This window comes from Scheffersomyces amazonensis, assembly GCF_036850825.1.
Source record: "Scheffersomyces amazonensis strain UFMG-HMD-26.3 chromosome Unknown RJT21scaffold_2, whole genome shotgun sequence".
Lineage (NCBI taxonomy): Eukaryota > Fungi > Ascomycota > Pichiomycetes > Serinales > Debaryomycetaceae > Scheffersomyces > Scheffersomyces amazonensis.
The window spans coordinates 1486014-1507942 of NW_027042742.1; the positions used below are offsets into that span (position 1 = coordinate 1486014).

Here is a 21929-nt window from a genome sequence, read left to right on the forward strand (position 1 = left end):
TATAGGACACATTTTTAAATCAAATTAGATTAAATTTAAGCCTTTTCGACATGTTCAGAATTAGACTTAATAACAGTTAATTCAGAATCAGCAATGATTTGTTCAACACCATCGTTTTCAGCAAAAGTGTGATCAGTAATCTTGAAGAAAATTAATGGAACAGCAATTAATAAAGAACCATTGGTTAAACCCCAAGCTGAACCAAACATGGCAATATATGGAACAGAAAAAGCATCTAATCTCCAAGCAATAGCTGCACCAGCAGATTGAATACCTTTATAGAAACCGGCGTATAAAGCAGTCTTCTTTGGATTGTTAGATAAAGCACCAAGAGTCCAGAAAATATAAGATTGGAAAATAGCATCAAAAGCACCATAGAACATGTAAAGGAACATTGGACCAATGTAATCACCATCAGTGTAATCAATTGGAGTTAATTTAGCTGGAACATTTGGATCAGAAGAAGTAACATCAGCTCTAGTGAAAGCTAAAGCAAATTTCAAACCACCACCCCAGATAGCTAAGGATAAGACAAAAATAATAACCCAACCAATTTTAGCTCTTGTTGGTCTTCTAAAACGTTTTAAATCTAAAATAGTACCAATAAATGAAGAACCAACCATTTGAGATAACCAGTATAATAAGGAATTTAATGATCTAGTTCTAACATTGAATCTTCCAGCATTAAAATCATTGAATTGATAAGTATAAAACCAGTTAGAGGCAAAGAACATTGGGAACATTAAAACAATAATTGGTTCATTAAGTAATAACTTACCTAAACCAATTAATTCCTTCTTCCAGTCTGGATGCTTTTGAGTAATGACTCTAGTACCATCTGATTTCCAAACTTTTTCCATTGGTAACATAAAGGAAGCAATAACTGAACCACACAACATTAAAACGATAAAAACAATAAAAGTAGTATTAGAAACAGCAGTACCTTTGTTTTCAACATTATTGGCTAATGGAACAAGGGCACCAATAACGGCACCTAAGTTGAAAATGATCCAGAAAATCATAATAGCTCTACCTTTCATGTCTTCAGTTGGGTAAGACATAATAATAGTACCTTGAGCAGCCCATAAAACAGCAGCACAAAGACCTAAGAAAGCACCAGCAAAAATAACGAAACCTTTGTTTTCAACTTTAGAGAAACAGAATAAGGATGCAGCATATAAACCATAACCAAAACCACCAAAGATTAAAGATGGCTTAACACCAATAGTGTTACAAATGGTACCACCAAAGAAACCAATGGAGGCAAATGTGGAGTATAAGGCGACAGTAGCATTGTCTGAAGTTTTAACATCTGAAATAGAAGCCCCAATACCGGAAAGGGAATTATACATACCAGAAGTCATGAATAATACGAAAGCAAGCATAACAATTTGAGACATTGAACTAGAATATCTAAATTTAAATGGACCAAAACCTTTCTTTTGATCATACCATTGTCCAGAGGCTTCTATTTCAGCTTCTGTATGCTTCTTCAATACGACATGTTCTTCATAGTCTTGAGATGGTTCGGATGATTCTCCGACACTGGAATGAATATCCAATTTCTTTTCGTCAGCGACCATTTTATGATAATTATTAATTAAATGATAAGGATTGACTTATAAAAAGAAATAGTATGAATATTAGTAGGACTGTGTTTAATTTATAATATAAATAACAATGACACTAGTAGTTTAATTATAAATGCAAAAATTTAATAAAATTCAGATCCTTTTATTATAATACGATTAATTACCAAATAGAGATCAAGATACGATACTTGAAATCTTATGAAGATATGATATGAAAGCTAAGTAATATGCAATGAATGATATAAAAATTAAAACAATATACCAATGAATTAAAGAAAGGGAATCAGAAGGGTTATTTATATAAAAAAAAAACTCGATGGTTTATCTTACAATTGAATGAACAAAGCCAATCTAAAGATATGCAAAATAAATATGGAGTATAATTGATTAAAGAAAAAACAGTGCTATCTATCTAATAGAAGACGTACCTACCTGCACACAAACTGGTGTAAATACTTAACTAAGCTGACGATCCTTAAATTCTATTACATTAAAGTAAATCAAATTAAGAAAAATGTATGAAGACTTCTATATTGTTGTACCCTGACAAGTTTTCATATCGCAAAATGTAACATAAGTATAGGGTACATGTTACATTTCTAAAAATTGGTGAAACATCGATTGTAACCTGTAAAATCCAACAATTTTTTTTCACAATCTAATTTATTTGTGGGGGTTTGATTTACAGGTTAAGCAGATAATTGATTTGGTACGATCACAAAATGGTATAACTAAATTGACTTAATAGACTGAGTTTCATAGTATTGACTGATTAATTTAGGAATTAGTAGTACGATCAGTAACTGGTGACTTAGCGTATATCTTTATTTCAGAAAACTTTATTTTTTGATCATTCTGTTGGACCAAAGCATAATATTTACGATCTATAAATATCAATTTACAGGTTACAAGAATGTTGCTGCAGTTACATTTACTGGTTAACGGTTTATTGCCTTATCTACGGAAAAATTTGGAACTTGTAAGCCAATGACTACTTGATTTAGAATTTTAGTCAGAAGATTATATCGCAACAAGTGGCTCATGTAAAACCAGCTGATCCCTTCTTTAATAATTAATGCAAATTAGCACTCACTTGTCATAGTTCAAACTTATTTAATAGTCTTACCAAACACTAGTCTATAATGTTAAATAGATAAATGATAAATAAGCTATCCATAGAGATCATTCCTGCACACAGGATGATAGTAACATCTGAAAATTGATGATATGGGTACAAAGACGAAATGAGAAGTTTGCCGTACGACCTGCATATTACGGATCTCATGTAATAGTACTAATTTCCAAAACCGAGGGTGATGTAATTAAAGAACATCTATTCATAAAATTTGATCGTAAAGGCAGCTTTTATTAGATCGATCAAAGTAATAAGATCTCTAAATATGAAAATTCTTGAACACTGCTTTTGTAAAGTACTTAATAAAATACCATCTGCTGAGCTGTAAGGATACTCCTTGACTATTTTTTATAAATTCTTTAACTTTGTTGAGTATTAATAACCGGAAATTGATAAATAAGAAAAAATCTTCATAATCTTACGTAACGCATATCATTCGCTAACAGAGAATAGGTTGTTTGAAACGGAATACAACTTTTCGCAGTCGAATTAAACATTTCGAGGGTACCGTGGTAGCGCAAGTGTACTTTAGGCACTAAATTCATCCGAACAACTATCTACAAGCTATTTTTCCGGTGGTAAAAAATACTTCCGGTCGAACGCAAAACTATTCTCTACTTTCAGTAGATCGCTTCCACTCAAGTAATACAATAATTCAGCTTTTTAAATTAATTATTAATGATGTATGATGACAGGAGTTGATCATTTACAATACTATTATGTAAATCTCCCTTCATTCTCCACAGATTGACCATCTTTTAAGCTTACCGACTGAATCCTATAATTGATAATTCATTGTACTATTGATTAGTCCAATAAAATGCATATTATTATATAAGACCTGCACATAATATAATGCAACCTCAATTAATGTTACATCTTCTCTACTCCCATCCTTCAATATTAAGTGATCCAGAGCAAATATATCTATTATCACGATTAGGAATTGCTGTAGTTAACGCAAATCCAACCGCCAGTAAAACGGATTCTAATATTTACTAATTACTCCTTTGTATCGCTTTTACTTACGCCAAGTATGCAAGATGTATTGTTAGTTAACGTTTCTCTCTGTACGTTATAGCTAGACAACTTTATTTATTGTTGAAGAGACAGCAACTTCGGTTCAATTGAGAAGATAATCGCGCTTTGTTAAATTTTAGACTGTTATGTGTTAGACTTCGCTTAATTTCTTTTGTTCATTTGTAACCATTTAATAGAAGTTCTAAATATCGTCAAGCAGACTTCAGTCCTTCGTCTCTACACTTTTGCCTGTGCTCACCGATTTACATCAACAAAAGGGTACAAAATCGAATATTCTGCTAATTGAAGTGAAACAACAGGTAGATGTAGTTGAAGACTCATTACCCCACGAATAATTGAATGTGACGTACTTGGCAACTTGTACGGTTAGCCTAGCGCTATGAGAGATTTTATTTTTCTGCGCTCAGTATATCTCCATACGCCTGTCTCTACCGCTCTCGGTTACTAAAAATGTCACTGAAAACAAATGTAACATGAATTATGTTACATCGTTTTTATTAATTATTTGGAAATAAGCAAGTTAAAATCATAGACTATCTATTAACTCATCGCTAACTGTACTAACATGACTTCTATAAGATTAGATCCCGCTAAAGGGATTGATAGATTACGAAGTTAGCGAAATCTTATTATACGTGTAGCTTAGCAATTTTCAATTTATTTTCAGTTTAATTGCCGATAACCATAATGTTAAATGAATATAACTAGTATCACTAAAAAAATACATGGGCCCATATCAGATTATATTACTTACATTCTATAAACAAGCCGTGCCTCCTGGTGGCCAGCCTATCAAATCGGAGAAACTATATGTTATAGCAAATCACGTTGTCGTCGATAATGGCTTTTGATGCACATTTGGCAGCGGCTTATCTTCTGACATTGTTATCTGCTTTTCTTATCTTATCTTATTATTGAAACAAAGGCTGCAATATTAATAATGGTTATAAGACCGATGATAAATAACGTAGTACTTTATTATGGCTTGATATACAATACCTGTTACTGTAATGTAACAGTTTTGTAACTAGCGCACTCTATACCACTTTCATTAGGAGCATTAAAAATCTCTAAGTCATATAATTAAATATCTCTATATTTCTAATAAAATCTATTTATTTACAAATCCGTTAACGGCCCACCTATTAATTAAACTGAATCATTATCACGTCAAGTAAAGGGTCTTTAAGTATATTTTTCACCAACATTAATAATACTTTCAACTAAATCATCGATAACCTTATCGGTCAATATTGGCGAGTTGAATACTACCCGGAAAAACTCTCCTTTATTATCTACACTTGATGGATTAGGCGAAAAATCAACCAAGTATTTACCCAATTTATGTAATTCACGAGAAATAAATCTTGTTATATCCGTATTATCTTTTTGAGAATAGCCCTTTGGTCTATAATAAAAGCACACTTGGAAGCATTGAGGGCTTTCAATTATTAATTCAAATCTTTTATCATTCTTAATTTTTTCCACGAAATAGTTGACTATCTCAAAAGCATGATTTATACGTTTACTAAATCCTTCATAACCATAGTATAACCATGCCATATAAAATTTAAAAGAATCAGCACGACGTCCACATCCCATAGTTCCGTCAGCCAAATCGTAATTCTCTTCATCATCATCTTCACGCCCATGAAACAAATAAGGAGCTTGTAAGCTCATAGCAGTTTGGAAGTTACCAACATGAGGAACTAACAAAAATGAGCATGTATTAGGAACTCCTAACATCTTGTGAGGATTAACAGTTATAGAATCAGCGTATTGACATCCTGCTAACTTATGTTTATGTTCTTCAGAGAAAATAACGTTTCCACCCCATGATCCATCAATATGGAAGAATATATTATAAGTTTTAGCGACATCTGCTATTGCTTCGAAAGGATCATATGAACCAAAAACAGTAGTACCTGCAGTGGCATTAATGTAAAGTGGAGTATAACCCTCTGCAATGGTTTTTTCAATAGTACTTTTTAAGGAATCAACAATCATTATCCCATCTTGATCAATATCAACTTTGAATACAGAATTGGCACCAATACCAAGCAAAATAGCGGCCTTTTCAACGGAGTAGTGGCAATGTTTCGAGGTATATATCGCAAATTTATGGTTAGAATTACCGTTAAGCTTTGTATCAGGGTATCTTAAACTTCTCGCCATTTGCAATGATGTTATATTAGACCATGAACCTCCAGCAAATGTTAATCCTCCACACGTCTTTTTATTGTTTGAAAAAAATAAGGAAGCGTATTTCCTTCCAATGTAATTCTCAATAACAGATAAAACGGGTGAAACTGTGTATACATGACTATTGGTATTAAGAATTGACAAAAGAATGTCCGAGATCACACCAATAGGATTATTTGATGCATAAAGTTTGTCCATGAACCCCGGATTCCAAGTATTGACAGAATATTTCAATACCTTGTCGATGACCACGAATAATTCATCAATGCTTTCAATTGGCTTTTCCAATTCATCCTTAGAATATTTGAAAAATTGCTCTTTTAAGAATTGTGGTTCTTGATAATTCCCTAATGACCCGATCTCATATTGGGACGAATTAGGATCCGATTTTGATATATATTCTAGTAATCTTGGCTTGATTTTAGTGAGAAGCTCATCTAGCTCTGCAATACGGTCTGCTTCTAGAGTTGATGAAATGCCCATTCTGTGGTCTTTTATAGTCACAGTTGCAAATGTCTTAGTCAATTCTATTTACTGTAGTCTATGAAAAATTTTCCTTATATATATTTTTTCTCTGCTCAGCTGTTACTTTGTGTGGAGCATTTTTTTGATGTTGCAAAAACGCACGCCGATTAATCTATTTCATGTTTCCTGTAATATTTTTCTTTAAAAAAGACAACCAAGTTATAAATATCGGGATATAATGTACTTTGATTATCGCGACTTAGTATTCCTACTAAGTTTGATTATTGTTCTAATCTCTAAAAACTAACAGAAGCGTTAAAGCAGTTGTGAAGCCCCTTAAACTATTAGAAAAAGACACAAATATCAAATGTGGAACAACTAATAAAATTATACCATGACCACTGGTCGAGCCTTGCTTGTGATTAATACTCCCTTTAACATAACAGAGATTAATAATAGTTATTGTCTACATTTGAAACAAGATTTTGAATAATTTTTTTTAAAAAAAACTTTTATGTTGGAAATCATTAAGTTACAGAAACAAATTATAGAGTATATTATATTGAAAATTATGACTAGCAAGTCGAAAATTGCATTGAATCAGAATAATAATAATAAGCAATTATAGAAGAAAAAAGGTCCCTTTTAATATCAATGTATTTAATAATCAAAATAAAGTACTAATCAAAATCAAGTACGAATCAAAGTAAAAATACGATACCTGCTGCAATAGCTAAACCAACCCCACTAGTTAAAGTGGCGGCTCCATTAAAAATAGGGATTTCTGTTGCCTGGGAATCAGGTTGGATGGAAGAAGTTTCACATACTGTTTCGCAAATTGTCGTTGTAAATGTTTCAGTTTCTTCTCCAGTCTCTACTGCTGCATATAAAGTGATTGTATATGGACCATGTTCCGTGTCTGGACAGTATGTTGTAGTCACAGTATGGACGATTATTAAAAAGTCTGGACAATCGGTCACTGACTCTGGACATTCGGTAATGGTACTAGTTTCAGTGAAGAGAAGAACAGTAGTGATCGTGGTAGAAGAATCTTCTTCTTCGCTACTATCTTCTAATACAAGTGAAGTAACATTACAAGATCCGATATCTTCAAGAGAAATTGCTCTGAAAGTATCATCACCTCCATCTAAGTAACAGTAATAGAATGAACCTTCTCCAGTGTAAGATATATCTCCACTATCTGAAAGCTCAAATCCTGTCAATCCTCCTTCGGATGCAAATGAAATAAATTTGGAATCTTCATTAACAGCTTCGAGACCATCAGCATTGTAAAGCTTGCCATCTTTGATGTAGAACCCAGAAGCATCTGCAGTATCTGCTACCAAATAAGTAAGTCCGGCAATAGCTTTTCTATTGTCACGTTTGGCAATGTCATCAGCAGTATCATTTGCTTTTTCCAAAATCTCAATGGTTCTCAATGCTATCTTGCTTCCATCTTCATCTACAGCGAAAAGAGAAGCCAAGGAAGGTTCTGGTTCGTCGGTAGGTTCACTACCAGTTTCCTCGCCGGTAGGCTCAGTAGGATCAGTAGGTTCAGTTGGATCTGTAGGTTCAGTTGGATCTGTAGGATCAGTAGGATCTGTAGGATCAGTAGGATCTGTAGGATCTGTAGGATCAGTAGGATCAGTAGGATTTGTAGGATCTGTAGGATCAGTAGGATCTGTAGGATCAGTAGGATCTGTTGGATCAGTAGGATCTGTAGTAGGATCTGTAGGAGGAGGTGGTGGAGGTGGTGGAGGAGGTGGTGGTGGAGGAGGAGGAACAAGAGTAGATCCAGCAGCAAAGTACAAGGTGACAATTTGACATAAATCGGGAGTTGCTGTATTAGTAACAGTAGAAAGGACTTGTCCTCCTAATGTAGTTGAATTACATAAATAAATATTACCTCCTTTGTAAGTAACTTGCAAACGATCTCCTGCTGCTTGCACAATTGAAAATTGTGCTGTACCAGCAGCTGTAGCAAAAGTGAAGAAATTGGTTGTCAGAACAACACAGAATCTACCATCGTTTCCAGTAAGGAGTGCGGTTTCATTATCTATATTGAAGGTGTTGGTGGAGGTTGCACTGGCTCCCAAGTAAGCTGTATTGTTCACCGTGAGATATCCGAGTAGCACTTCAGGAGCAGCAGCGGCTGCCCCCTTTGCATATAATTTAGCATTAGCGGTGAGTAGACCTGCAGCCAGAGCCCATGAAAAGAACGAAAGAAATAAAATTAAAGCTGAGAACATGCTGTTCGAATTAATTTTGCCGTGGTAAGTAATTCTGAAAGTTTGCAACATTTGAGGCATTGAAAGCCATATAAATAGCATTCATTTTGGAATATTTCTCATGTATAATCAAGCGAAAGGCTTAAGAGAATTCTATAATTAGATTGTGTTTTAAGATTCAAAAGCTTAATACTGAGTTAAAATGTGAGGCTATATGAAGTATCCTAGCTGAATTTACAGAGTCATGTTTACATTCTTAAAAGTGGATCCATTCCAACTTTAAAATTATGGAGTTGATAACTTTATTTTTCGCAATGGAGTGCCTTGATTTGCAACTTAATTTTTTGGTTTTATATGCATTCAATTTCTAAAATAGCAGAATAGTTTCTAAAACTGGAATCTTTTTTCTCAATATAAACTTTGATAAATGCTGGGTAACTCTATTCTAGAGTATAAGTTATTAAAGTAAAATGGGTCTTTCATTATATTTGTATTAGATCTCTTACTTCAGCAATGTTAAAGGGGCAAGCCTGAGTGAATCCAAGGATACGAATCCCAAGGTTTATGTCATATTGGGGAGTTTTTAATATCTGAATTAAGGTCCTTTTCATAAAGTATTCTTTAGCCGTATAACTTACCCCTTAAAATGCACATCAGAGTACCAAGAAAAGCTGGTTCAACTAACCAGATTGAGTAAGCTGTCATATCTTGGCAAATCCTACCATTTTGCTATAGCTGTATTTTAAATTGGTCTTCCTTTGGTCATTCATTTCGTAGATTCTCCTTACAAAAGTTTAATGAATTAATTTATTTTTAATCACCACACATCTCATCCTATTCATTTGGTGTTTCTCTTCAAGATTCAATTCAACTTTTTTAAAAGCTGAAATATAATTTGCATAATATGTGAACAAGCTTTCTTGGAGTTAATAGGAATCACCTCTATTACGAAAAGGGAAAAATGTTTATCTACTTGAACTATAAACAAATTCTATAAAAAACTTCTATATTAAGAAACTCTTTATTAGTAAATTTTATTTAGCAAAACATAATACTATTGTCATAATGACCCTAAATAAAAACCAGGATATACCAAACCCAATACCTCTATTATTCTAGATTCTGAAAACATCTGGAATTCGTGAAAAGTAAATAAATCACTAAAGTTACCTGATGGTCTTTAAATTACATTTGGAAATGGCCTAATGTCACGGCTTGTGTTTACCATCATGCATTAATGTCTAACTTGTAATACCCATAAGAATGATCTACTTTGGTTGTTTCTTTTTTGTATAATTCTTTCTCCATAAGTTAATAATTTTAACCACGAGAGTCAATGAGCGTTTCAGCTTCAAGCGATGCATGAGGATCGGTGGAATCTTCTGAATAAAATTTCTTGTTTATTTTAATTCTTTTGTAATTTCATCCGCTTGATATATTTCTTGGAAATTCGGTATTAGCAAAGACTTCAATAAATTTTAAGGTTCTGTTGGTTGTTCTAACTGCTGAGGGCTCTTTACTATAAGGTAGTTTAATAATGATTTCATTAAAATCATTTTGAATTTTACTGAGCCAATGAGAGCTTTTGTAAGACTTGTACCTGTGCATTCTAGACCAAATAGTGAGTTTTTAAAATTTATTGGAACTTTTAATGATATCCTTATATACATTATGTATAATAGTGCTCTAGTTATTTAATCTATGACTTTAAAAGTTTACATTGATTTTATTTAATCGCATGTTTATCAATTTTTCTGTACTCAAGGAAAGCTGCAAAATTTTGATCTGCACAAATTACCGCGCTTCAAATGCAATAAATATATGTATTATATTAATATATCAGTCCGTCTAATTATATAAAATTTTAACTATTATTTCTATATAAAATTTAATTATTATTTCCTTTTTCTGAATAAGATTCATCTTCAACAACTTGTCCATTTTTTTCAACATCATTATTACGGTTTTCTCTCTTCTTTGAGCTTAAAAAATTAAATCCAGCATAATATATAAAAGTATTAAATAATCTGGTTGGGAAGATTCTTTCCACCCACCAATTTGGAATACTTCTAATTATTAAACCAGCTGGAATACTCAAGAATCCACCAATAATAGCAGTAGCCCATTGTCCGCCAGTTTGTCTAACAATACTGAAAGATGCTCCTCCAACAAACATAATTAGAACTTGACAAGCTCCAATAAGAGTAGTAATAGTAATGAAATACCAATTTCTAGTTAAATTTTGGAAAAAATCCAAATTTTCTCTAGTAAGTCTACCTCTAACAGTAGTAACTTCATCAGCTTCATCTAATTTTCTAGTAACAAATAATTTCCAAAATTGTAACCAAACAAAAGTATTAAATGTCATAGCATCTAATTGTTTACTTTGATGACTAGATATTTCAGTATTACCGTAGAAAATTTGACGACCTGCAAAATGTAATACAAAAGTAATTGTTAATTGGGTAGCTGCTTGACCTAAGATCATTTTCCACATTGAAGTTGAAATCAATGCAGTTCTTCTTCCAGCAGGTTTTCTATTCAATAAACTCTCATCTGGCTTATCAGTAGCTAATGCTAATGCTGCTAAAGTATCCATAATCAAATTAACCCATAATAATTGAACTGCAGTCAAAACAGATTGATTATCAGATGATGCAACAGCAGAAACAAAAGTAAGAACACATGCAGTGATATTAACTGTCAATTGAAATTGAATAAATTTCTTAATGGATGTTGCAACAGTTCTACCCCATTTAATAGCTTGAACAATATCAGTAAAATCATCAGTCATTAAAATAATATCAGAAGCTTCTCTGGCAACTTCAGTACCTGCAATACCCATTGAAAATCCAACATCAGCTAATTTCAAAGCAGGTGCATCATTGGTACCATCACCAGTAACTGCGACAACTTCACCAGATTTTCTTAAAGTATCAACTAAGATACGTTTATCTTCTGGTGATGATCTAGCCAAAACTTTTAATTCAGGAACTATTCTAGTTCTTTCAGCAACAGATAATTTCCGGAATGTTGGACCTTCCATAAATGCATATTCACTAGATAAATCATCAGGAGTTAAGATATTACAACTTTTTGAAATAGCTTTGGCAGTAATTAAATTATCACCAGTGACCATTCTAACAGTTACACCGGCAGTTTTACATTTTAATACAGCTTCGGCAACACCTTCCTTAACAGGATCTTGAATACCAACTAATGCATCAAGAGTTAATGATTTTGGTGTAGTGGCAGAACTTGTAGAAGCAACATTAATTAATAGATTTGCATCTGCTTCTTGGGGATTTTCAGCATTAGCAAGTTCTGCAGGAGGCCAACTTTGAATTCCAACAAAATCACGATGACCCAAAGCGATAGCTCTTAAAGCATCATTTGCATATTCGTCAATCTTACTTAAAGTTATATCACGTAAGTTTCTATCTAATGAAATAAGTTCACCATTACTATTATATTCATAACCACAATTTTTGAAAATGATTTCAGCAGCACCTTTAATGTATAATCTATAACCGTTATTTATCTTCATTACAACTCCAGCCCATTTTCTTGAACTTTCAAAAGGAATAACTTGTGCAATTTCATCTTCACTATCTTGACGATGTTGTTCTAAATTCTTATTAGCAAATAAATTAAATTTTTGAGATGCTAAGATTAATAAAGCTGATTCAGTTCTATTACCTAAATAAGGTTCAGATACTTGACCCATTTTAATTTCTGCTTGTTGAGATTCAGTTGAAGTAAATAATTGTTGCAAAAAGGTTTTTGTTTTTGGTCTTTGTTTTGCAGCCTCAGCTTTTACTGGATCATAATCACCATTTTCGAAAGCAGTTGAATTTAAAGTAATATTAGTACAAACAAATACTTTTAAATCATTTGCAATCTTATTGATTATATCGATTGATGATGGTCCAACACTACTAGCTGTATCATCAAATTCAAGTGGAGTTTCATTATCAGAATCTAAACCAAAGAATCCTTTAACAATTCTCATTCTATTTTCAGTTAAAGTACCTGTTTTATCAGAACAAATAGCAGTTGCACCTCCCATTGTTTCACAAGATTTTAATACTCTAACCAAATTACCATTTTGTGCCATTCTGGTAGTAGCAAAGGCTAACGCTAAAGTTACTGCTAATGGTAAACCTTCAGGTACAGCAACAACAACAATTGTAATTGCTGTAATTAAAATATCTAAGAATTTCTTACCTTTAGCAGCTGGTAATAAACTTGAGAATTGTCTATGACCAGTTATACTAACACAGAATCTAATGAATAAAATTATAAATAATAATAATGCCGCCAAGAAACCATATTTAGAAATACCTTCAGCCAAATTATCTAAACGTTCTTGTAAAGGAGTAGTTTCAGCTTCATGTCTTAAACTTAACATAGTTCTACCATGGATAGAATGAACACCAACAGCAGTAACAACTGCATGACCCAAACCACTCAATACTTTAGCACCTGAAATTAAATAAGGATCTCTGAATTTAATGATTGATGAACCTAAATCTTCATTGGTAGGTAAATGTTCTTCATAAATTCTCATGGCTTCATGAACAGGGAATTTTATAATAGAATCTGATTCACCAGTTAATGCTGATTCATCACACTCAACTTCACCATGAAATAAAATTGCATCAGCAGGAATTACATCACCTGTTTGTAAACCTATTATATCACCAACTAATAAATCATAAATTGAGATTAATTTTTGTTGACCATCTCTTATAACTATTAATTCACGATCCTCTTTCTTAGCATTTAAACGAGCAAATTGACGTTCTTTTTGATAATCATTAGCAGCTCCTACCACTACAACAATTACTACAGCTACTAAAATTGCTACACCTTCAACCCAATCAACTTTAGGTAAAGGTTTACCTTCATCATCATATTCAGTATCTTGACCAAAAGTTTCATAAAGACCTAAAGCTAATGATACAACTGCTGCAATAGATAAAAGAATAAGTACTTTATCTTTTAAAGCTTCAAAACATAATCTGAAAAATGATCTTTGAGCTTTTGTAGGTAATTTATTAGCTCCAAAATTATGAATTCTTGATGAAATATCATGATTATTTTGATCATCTAATCCATGTCGTATATCAGTTCTTAAAAGATGTACTATTCTATCAAATCCACCTAATTGATGTAATGCTTTTAAAGATTTTGGATCATGTAAAGTTGTTAATTCTTCTGGAGTTATTAATGGTATATCATATTTTGAAGTTGAAGTTCCTAATCTTGATGCTAATTTATGAAGGGTTGCCTCATGATTTAAAGCAATTTCATGATCTAATGTTTCATTATTATGATTATAATGATCATCATCTTCTGGATTTTCATTTAATGGTGTAGTTGAGTTAACACTAGCTGTATCTGAATTATCATCATTTGGATTCAATGAAGTTGGACTTAAAAAATTAGAACTTGGGACTACTGATTGATCAGTAGATTTTGAACTCATTTGTCAATATTTTAATATTAAATTATTATGATAAATGTAATGAGAAAGTTTGTTAGTTTTATATTGAATTAATATGTGAAATTTTCAAAAGTGCTATATCATAAAGTCAATAAAGTATGTTAAGTTATTTCAAATTTTATAAATTTTGATATTTGATAATTAAAAATTTCGATATTTGATATTTGATGATGGTGTCAGATAAAATTGAGGCTCAGCCAGTAGTGAATAGAGTTAAGTTATTTGTCTAGTCCAGGCTCAGCTGAGTCAGGTAAAATCGTTTTAGTGGATGCAACTATGATTACCGAATTAATTATTCAATTAATTAAATAGTATTAAAATGCTATGCTCAGGAATTGATGGAATTGGCTAAGTAGGAAATTTTCAAGTAAGAATGACCCTAGTAAAGTAACGAGATCTTATCTATATAATATCAGTGGATTATATGGCTTATGCAGTACAAAATAGTAAAGTAATACGATGATGCAAAAAATTTAACAACCAGTGGGATCGCACTTTATATATATTGAAATAAATATAGTGCTGAATATTAAGAATAATTTACGATTTTATATATCGGGTTATACGTTCCTACATCAGATAATGAATCTATTACTTTGATGTATTCCGCTCCTTGAACTCTTTATGCCATTTTACACTATCAGAAGTTTGACTGGGTTTTGCGTATGCGTTTGTGAATTTTTTAAGCCATTGCTGCCTCGAAAAAAAGAAAAATCGACAAAAAAAGAGGCTGTGTAGTTATGTGTGCAGGAGATGAGGATACCTTAACTATGAATGAAATTTTGTCTAAATTGTTATGCCTTAGTTTAATTGTCTTGTCAAATATTTAGTGGGTGGAGGATTCAATGAGCCGTATAATAGTATGGATTGATTCTTGTATTTGTAATAAGGTCGATAAGGTCAATCAAATTATCAATACTTGAATCATTATTGAGGTTAGATAATTTGTTTATTAGTTAATTAGTTCTTAGTTTATGTAGCTAAACTGAAGCATTTGGTCATTGATATCAAGTTCACACGTTCCTACAGTAATACTACTTTTTAATGGCATTAACCGATTACAGTAGCTAGTAGAAGTTCCGATTGCAAAGTTCGAGTCAAATCACTTATTTGCTTTGTAACTCTTTTATCAACTATGCGCCTTTGTACCTTTTACGAGCCGTGGAGTTTGGCTTCCGCTACCGCTATTCCTGCCGTTGTAACATGTTCACCTGATTGAACCATGGTTTATTCAATGGATTAATGATTGCTATGCTCTGCTCATATCCACGTTGTTTAGATCATCTGAAAAGTTTTGGAAGTCATTGCTATCGTAATTACTTTACTGTTTTAGGGCTTTTCTGCGTTTATTTTCTACATACGATTTTTGCAAGCTCGCAATACTTTTCTTTGCTAGTCCCAATCAGGTAATCTGCCACAATTGCGCGCCTGCCAAGCCAATGCTCTTCGAAGGGCTACCTACTGCATGGCAATATAGATGTTCATTGCTAAATTCTCCATTCTCCATTCTTCATTCTCTATACACTAGAGTAATTAAGATTTATTAGTACTAAGCATATGCATTTCTATTTACTCTTCAATTCCATCCAACCAAAACTAAAAGACATCTAAGGTGCATGAAAGCTTTCAACCTTATTGCTCAGTACGGTAAAGCATCTAGCCAAGAAGATGACATTATATATATAAAAAGAGGCGAAGTTGGATTTTAAGCAATATAATTTATTGTACAGCCTTCGATTGTTGGTTTAAATTAAATTCAATCTAATCTCCTGTAATACAAATTGTTCTATATAATTAGAACTATTGCCTGTTTTGGATTTAATCTGAGTTAATTTTCTTAAAATTTTGTGCTTTTTTTGCAATTTCTTTCAGAAAGTTGTTTAATAACTACATCACATAAAAAGGGCTGTGTTTTTTTTGTTATTTCATACCAGCTGATATATTATTGACAGAGTTCTAGCAAAATTCATCCAATTTAGTGGATTTGCCGCAGAATGTCAAATTAATTCTCATAACTCTTCTTTGAATAGTCTAGAGTACTTCAATTGAAATGCAACGTTCTCCACATTTGTAGTAAAGATTACAAAATTAATACTTGTAAACTAGGTAAATTGCATACTTTCTCCCAATACTTCATTCATTAACTAACACTTCATACTATTAAAATACTGATATAAACCAAACATGAACCTCAGACATAGTTGTAAATTACCATTTCAAATACCAAAAATATCTTGTTGGCTCTATTATTCGAGAACCATCCTAATCATATGATATCGGCCTTATTTATTGATATTGTAGGTTATAATTGAATAAGGTAGTATTTATTTTAAACATTTTCACGTGACCTCGGAGAGATGAGCACGTGACTGACTGTGAGTCAATCAAAAGCTTAATACATAATTTTTCAACTCTTTCAAATACATTAATATATCTTATACCAAAATAGGAATCCATATAACTATGAGTAAAAGTGGTCTTTCAAAATTCTCCCTTAATATAGGGAGAAGATATCTTGAAAGAAGTAGAAGATCAAGATCTATACTCTCTACTACTAAATCTTTAACTTGTAGTAGTCATAGGAGTCTCAGTCTCATAGGAGTCAAAAATAATTTCTCCACAAGATCTTATTCAAGTTCAGTACCTTTAACTGCTGAAACTTATGCTGATAAAGTTCAACGTAATCAAGCTTATAAAAAATTAGATGAAGGAGATCTTGCCTATTTCCAATCGATCTTAGAACCTAATCAAATTATTTCTAATAATGAAGATGATTTAGCCTTTTATAATGAAGATTGGATGAGAAAATATAGAGGACAATCTAAATTATTATTAAAACCTAAAACAACTGAACAAGTTAGTGAAATATTGAAATATTGTAATAGTAATAAATTAGCTGTTGTACCTCAAGGTGGTAACACTGGTCTTGTAGGTGGTTCAATACCTGTATTTGATGAAATTATTTTATCATTATCATCTTTAAATAAAATAAGATCTTTTGATAATGTTAGTGGTATTTTTAAATGTGATGCTGGTGTCATCTTAGAAACTGCCGATCAATACTTGGCTGAACAGGGTTATATTTTCCCATTAGATTTAGGTGCTAAGGGTTCATGTCATGTTGGTGGTGTAGTTGCTACAAATGCAGGTGGTTTAAGATTAATAAGATATGGTTCATTACATGGAACCGTATTGGGTTTAGAAGTAGTTTTAGCTGATGGTACCATTGTTAATTCATTAGATTCTTTAAGAAAGGATAATACAGGTTATGATTTGAAACAATTATTTATTGGAAGTGAAGGATCACTTGGAGTTATCACTGGTGTTTCCATTTTATGTCCAGCTCGTCCTCAGGCTGTTAATGTTGCAGTTTTAGCAGTTGATTCATATGAATCTGTACAAAAAGTATTTAATGATGCTAGAAAGGAATTATCAGAAATCTTATCGGCTTTTGAATTTATGGATGAGACTTCCCAAATCTTAGTTTCTAAATATCTTAAACTTGATCACCCAATTGAAAGTGATTCATATCCATTTTATATCTTAATTGAAACATCTGGTTCAAATAAAGAACATGATGATGAAAAATTAGAAACTTTCTTAGGTAATGCTATGGAAAATGGAATTGTTCTTGATGGAATCATTGCTCAAGATGAAACTCAATTAAGATCCTTATGGAATTGGAGAGAAAATATCCCTGAAGCATCTCAAATGCAAGGTGGAGTTTATAAATATGATGTTTCTATTCCATTAAAAGATTTATATGGATTAGTTGAAGCTGCTAATGAAAAGTTAGAGGCTGCAGGATTGGTTGATTTTGAAGATATTTCTAAACCTGTAGTTAAAGCTGTAGGATATGGACATATTGGAGATGGAAATTTACATTTAAATGTTGCAGTTAGAAAATATTCTAAAGAAGTTGAAAAAGTATTAGAACCATTTGTTTATGAATGGATTCAATCAAAGAAAGGTTCTATTTCTGCTGAACATGGTTTAGGATTTCAAAAGAAAAATTACATTCAATACTCTAAATCTCCAGTTGAAATTGCTTTAATTAAAGATATTAAGCATCATTATGATCCAAATGGAATTTTAAATCCATATAAATATGTTTAATAGAATCTATATATAATTGTAAAATACATATAATCTATATTATAATTTAGATTCTTCTTTTCTAATTAAAGATCCTTCATCATATAAATTATCATGAACTTCTTTAAAAAATTTACTAGCAACTGGACGTCTAATTTTTAAAGTAGGAGTAACCACATTATCTTCAATTCTTAAAGGATCAAAAGTAACTTCAATATTATGTAATCTTTCAAATCCTTGTAATAATCCATTAACACTAGAATTCATATCTATTAATAATTGACGTTTATGATCTGGATTCTTAAAGAAATCCAAAATATCAGCTTTAGTAGATATTTTATCTTTAAATCTTCTGGAAATATATCCATCAATGGTAGCAGGATCTAAACCAACAATTCCAACAAGGAAAGTCTTCAATGAATCACCATGAACATATAATTGTTGAACAAATGGGAATTGAGACAAGTAAGTATTTTCAATCTTTTCTGGAGTGATATATTCACCTTGAGCTAATTTGAAGAAATTCTTCACTCTATCAATAATATAAAGTCTATTACCACATGTAGCATCGATTCTAGCTACATCACCAGTGTAAAACCAACCATCAGCATCGATTGCTTTAGCAGTTTCTTCTGGATTTTTATAGTAATGAGTGAAAATTTGGGGTCCACGAAGTAATAATTCTCCACGAGGTCCACCTTCATCAGTAGCCCGATAATTCATTTCTGGAATTTCTCTTAATTTCATTTCAGTGGTGATAGATATAGCACCACAAGATCCCGGGTTAGCTTCATACTTTTGAGAAGTACAAATACCAGCAAATGATTCAGTTAATCCATAACCTTGAGACATACCAGTGTTCAAGGAAGCCTTTAAAAATTTAAGAGTTTCTGGAGAAATTGGAGCTGAACCAGTAGTCATTGATACTACTCTATCGAAACCAATCTTCTTGGCAAGGACACCAATTAATTTATCATAAACTAAATGTTTACCTTCAGATCCATCGGCTTCAGATTGCCATTCCAATTTTTTGTTAATTGCTGTACTAAACAATTTTTTCAATAATGGTTTTTCATCATTATCTACAGTTTGAGATTTCAAGGCAGCTTCTAATTTGGTATATACTCTTGGAACTAAAGCAACATAATGAGGTCTTAATTGCTTACAATCATCAATTAATGTTAATGGTGAAGGCAGTTGAGGAAATCCTACAGATATACCTTGAAACAAAGCAAAGGCTAAGTTCATTCTTTCATAAATATGAGCCAAAGGTAAGAAAGCATATGATACACCACCTTCAATACCTCTTAAATTCGAACAACAAAATGTAATAGCAGAAACACCTTGTCTATGTTCTAATACTACCCCTTTTGGATTAGCACCAGTTGTACCAGATGTAAATGAAACAGTATAAATAGAATCAATAGATGGAGGAATATGAGGTAAAGGATTAACAGCTCCTAATTTTTCAACTTGAAAGAAATCAAATAAAGAAATTTTATTATTACGAGCTTGAACATATAAATTTGCATCCAAAGCTTCATCAATTGGATCCATTGAAACCAATGCAATTAAATTTTGTAATTCAGCAGGAGAATCTTCCTTTAATTTAATTAAACCAGCAATTTTATCCTTAGAAGCTATAATCACAGGAGATTTAGTTAAATTAAGAATATATCTTGAAGTATCTGGACCTAAACTATCATATAATGCAGTATTAGTAATTGAATAACTTTGACAAGCTAAATCAGCAATTGCCCATTCTTCTCTATTATGAGAAAATAATGAAACAATAAATTTAGATTGAACATCTTGATTAAGAGGATTATACAGAAGATCTAATTCAGGATCAGTAGATGAACGATAAGGATTATTTTGTAAAATAAAGAAAAGTCCTGAACCTAAATTTGTCTTTCTATTATTAATTGTTTGAAAATCTTGCCAAACATAAGGACCAAATTTACCATTTGAAAGTTTCTTTCTTGAACCAAAACAAGGACCATTTGGTCTAACATTGACACTATGATGAAAAGCTTTATATAAACTATCTATGGAAGGATGAGGTTTTGATAATAACTTATCAGGACTGTAAGCATTTCTATATACTGAAGAAAATCCATCAATTTTTGAATTTGGAACTTCAACAGCATTTGCAACTTCTTCAGGTGCAATAGGTAAATATTGTCTCACGAGTTTTTCTATATGAACCGAATCTTCATTAATTAGAGGATATTCAATTGGAGGCATTATTAATTTCGGAATATATTTTCAAAATCTCGGAGTAAGCAAGTACTAAAAATATTTTTATTAGACGTTAAGTGAAAAAACTAATCAAAGAGGTAAACTAAAAGTGAAAAGTGAAGATGAAATATTGAATCAAAGAAACTAGAGGATATTTATAAATAAATCTGTCAACAACCTCGGTTATTTAGGATATAAATATAGATCACTAAATTGTATATAAGAAAGCAAAAGATAGATAATAGGAAATTGTTTTTATGATTTTAACTATTTGATTTGTGGAGAGGGACGAGGAGGGGGAAAATGTTCATGTACGAACTAAACTGCTGAAAAGATATAAAACCGAGTTTTTTTTCAACCGGCAAGATAAAAATTTTAGTTAGTATAGATTTCTTAGTAAATTTATTTATGTATGTATGCACGGATGGAACTCGGCAGTAAAAAGTACTGATAACATTAAAACAATATGCTTTTTAATTTAGTGTGTGTACATATGAGGACGGGCCAAGCGCTCGGAGTAGTGAGGGGGTGATGCAAAAATATTGCTTATGTAAACACTGTAACCACTGAAACATCATACACTTGTCATTAATGTAATAACTATACGAGAATTTATATTATTTAGAATTATTTTATTCAGTAATAATAAGCTTATATCATGAGATGTGTTAGTCAAAGTTAAACTGGAACTTATGACACGGTTACTAGTAGTCAAAACTAATGGTCAATGAGACAACCTAAAAGTTACTGAGCCAGGTCCGAACTTTTGCCGAGGGAAAAATTTTAATAAGATTGAAATAATAATTTTGAATACCCCACGTTATTATATGGGTTAGATGAGCCCTTCCACCAATCGAAGAATATAATTTTATTTTTGATTCATTTTATTAATTATCTTATATTAATAGTGATAAATTTAAAAAAGTATACTTGGCTGGATAAAAGGAGTATTAGATTGAATGGAGTTAAGATAACGTTAATTCCTTGTAATTATAATTCGCACGTGACCATAATAACGTGACACCTATTTTATAAGTAATTAATTCTATTTTTGTCATTTTTTTATAATTCAAATCCCGGCACGTGAATGATAAAACAAAAAAGGGAACTCTGAACTCTAAAGGAGACACGTAAACTTCTTTTCAGGTCCCGAGTTCAACATCCACACATCAATAGTTAATACGTCATTGTGACCACATACGTATAATTGAAATTTTTACCATACTTTAATGAATTTGGTGTCTTGATTTACTGTGACGTTTGACGTGTTATACAATAAATAAGTGTATTTATAACGTTTCGAATTTGCAATTTTATTCAAGTTCACCTTAATTTAAGAATCACTATTAATTCACTAAACTAGCCAGTTCAGTTTACCCGAATCAAATTACAAACATTTTGAGAAATCCGACATCATAGTA

General features: G+C 31.8%; 6 protein-coding genes across 6 annotated transcripts; 1 reads left to right on the plus strand and 5 right to left on the minus strand. All coding sequences in view use genetic code 12, as the record gives it.

The window, feature by feature from the left end:
- Positions 1–35: 35 nt before the first annotated feature.
- NGT1 (Ngt1p) lies at positions 36–1583 on the minus strand (the record flags this gene model as incomplete). Its single annotated transcript, XM_064882979.1, has 1 exon — positions 36–1583. One exon carries the CDS (start codon positions 1581–1583, stop codon positions 36–38), a length of 1548 nt encoding a protein of 515 aa, XP_064739632.1.
- Positions 1584–4827: 3244 nt separating this feature from the next.
- RJT21DRAFT_118961 (uncharacterized protein) lies at positions 4828–6558 on the minus strand. The gene has a single exon (XM_064881233.1). The coding sequence runs from the start codon at positions 6451–6453 to the stop codon at positions 4954–4956; it is 1500 nt and encodes a 499-aa protein (XP_064739633.1). The 5' UTR covers positions 6454–6558; the 3' UTR covers positions 4828–4953.
- Positions 6559–7136: 578 nt separating this feature from the next.
- RJT21DRAFT_125403 (uncharacterized protein) lies at positions 7137–8684 on the minus strand (the record flags this gene model as incomplete). The annotated part of the gene is made up of 1 exon (XM_064882826.1): positions 7137–8684. One exon carries the CDS (start codon positions 8682–8684, stop codon positions 7137–7139), a length of 1548 nt encoding a protein of 515 aa, XP_064739634.1.
- A 1738-nt stretch (positions 8685–10422) lies between these two features.
- Positions 10423–13246, minus strand: PMC1 (calcium-transporting ATPase; the record flags this gene model as incomplete). Its single annotated transcript, XM_064881234.1, has 1 exon — positions 10423–13246. A coding segment is annotated over exon 1 (2678 nt), but the record flags the coding sequence as incomplete, so codon positions are not given.
- A 2168-nt stretch (positions 13247–15414) lies between these two features.
- Positions 15415–18288, plus strand: AIP2 (D-lactate dehydrogenase; the record flags this gene model as incomplete). Its single annotated transcript, XM_064882980.1, has 2 exons — positions 15415–15578; positions 16797–18288. The coding sequence occupies 2 exons, from the start codon at positions 15415–15417 to the stop codon at positions 18286–18288; spliced, it is 1656 nt and encodes a 551-aa protein (XP_064739636.1).
- A 39-nt stretch (positions 18289–18327) lies between these two features.
- On the minus strand, positions 18328–20514 carry FAA21 (medium-chain fatty acid-CoA ligase; the record flags this gene model as incomplete). The annotated part of the gene is made up of 1 exon (XM_064885382.1): positions 18328–20514. One exon carries the CDS (start codon positions 20512–20514, stop codon positions 18328–18330), a length of 2187 nt encoding a protein of 728 aa, XP_064739637.1.
- Between the last annotated feature and the right edge of the window lie 1415 nt (positions 20515–21929).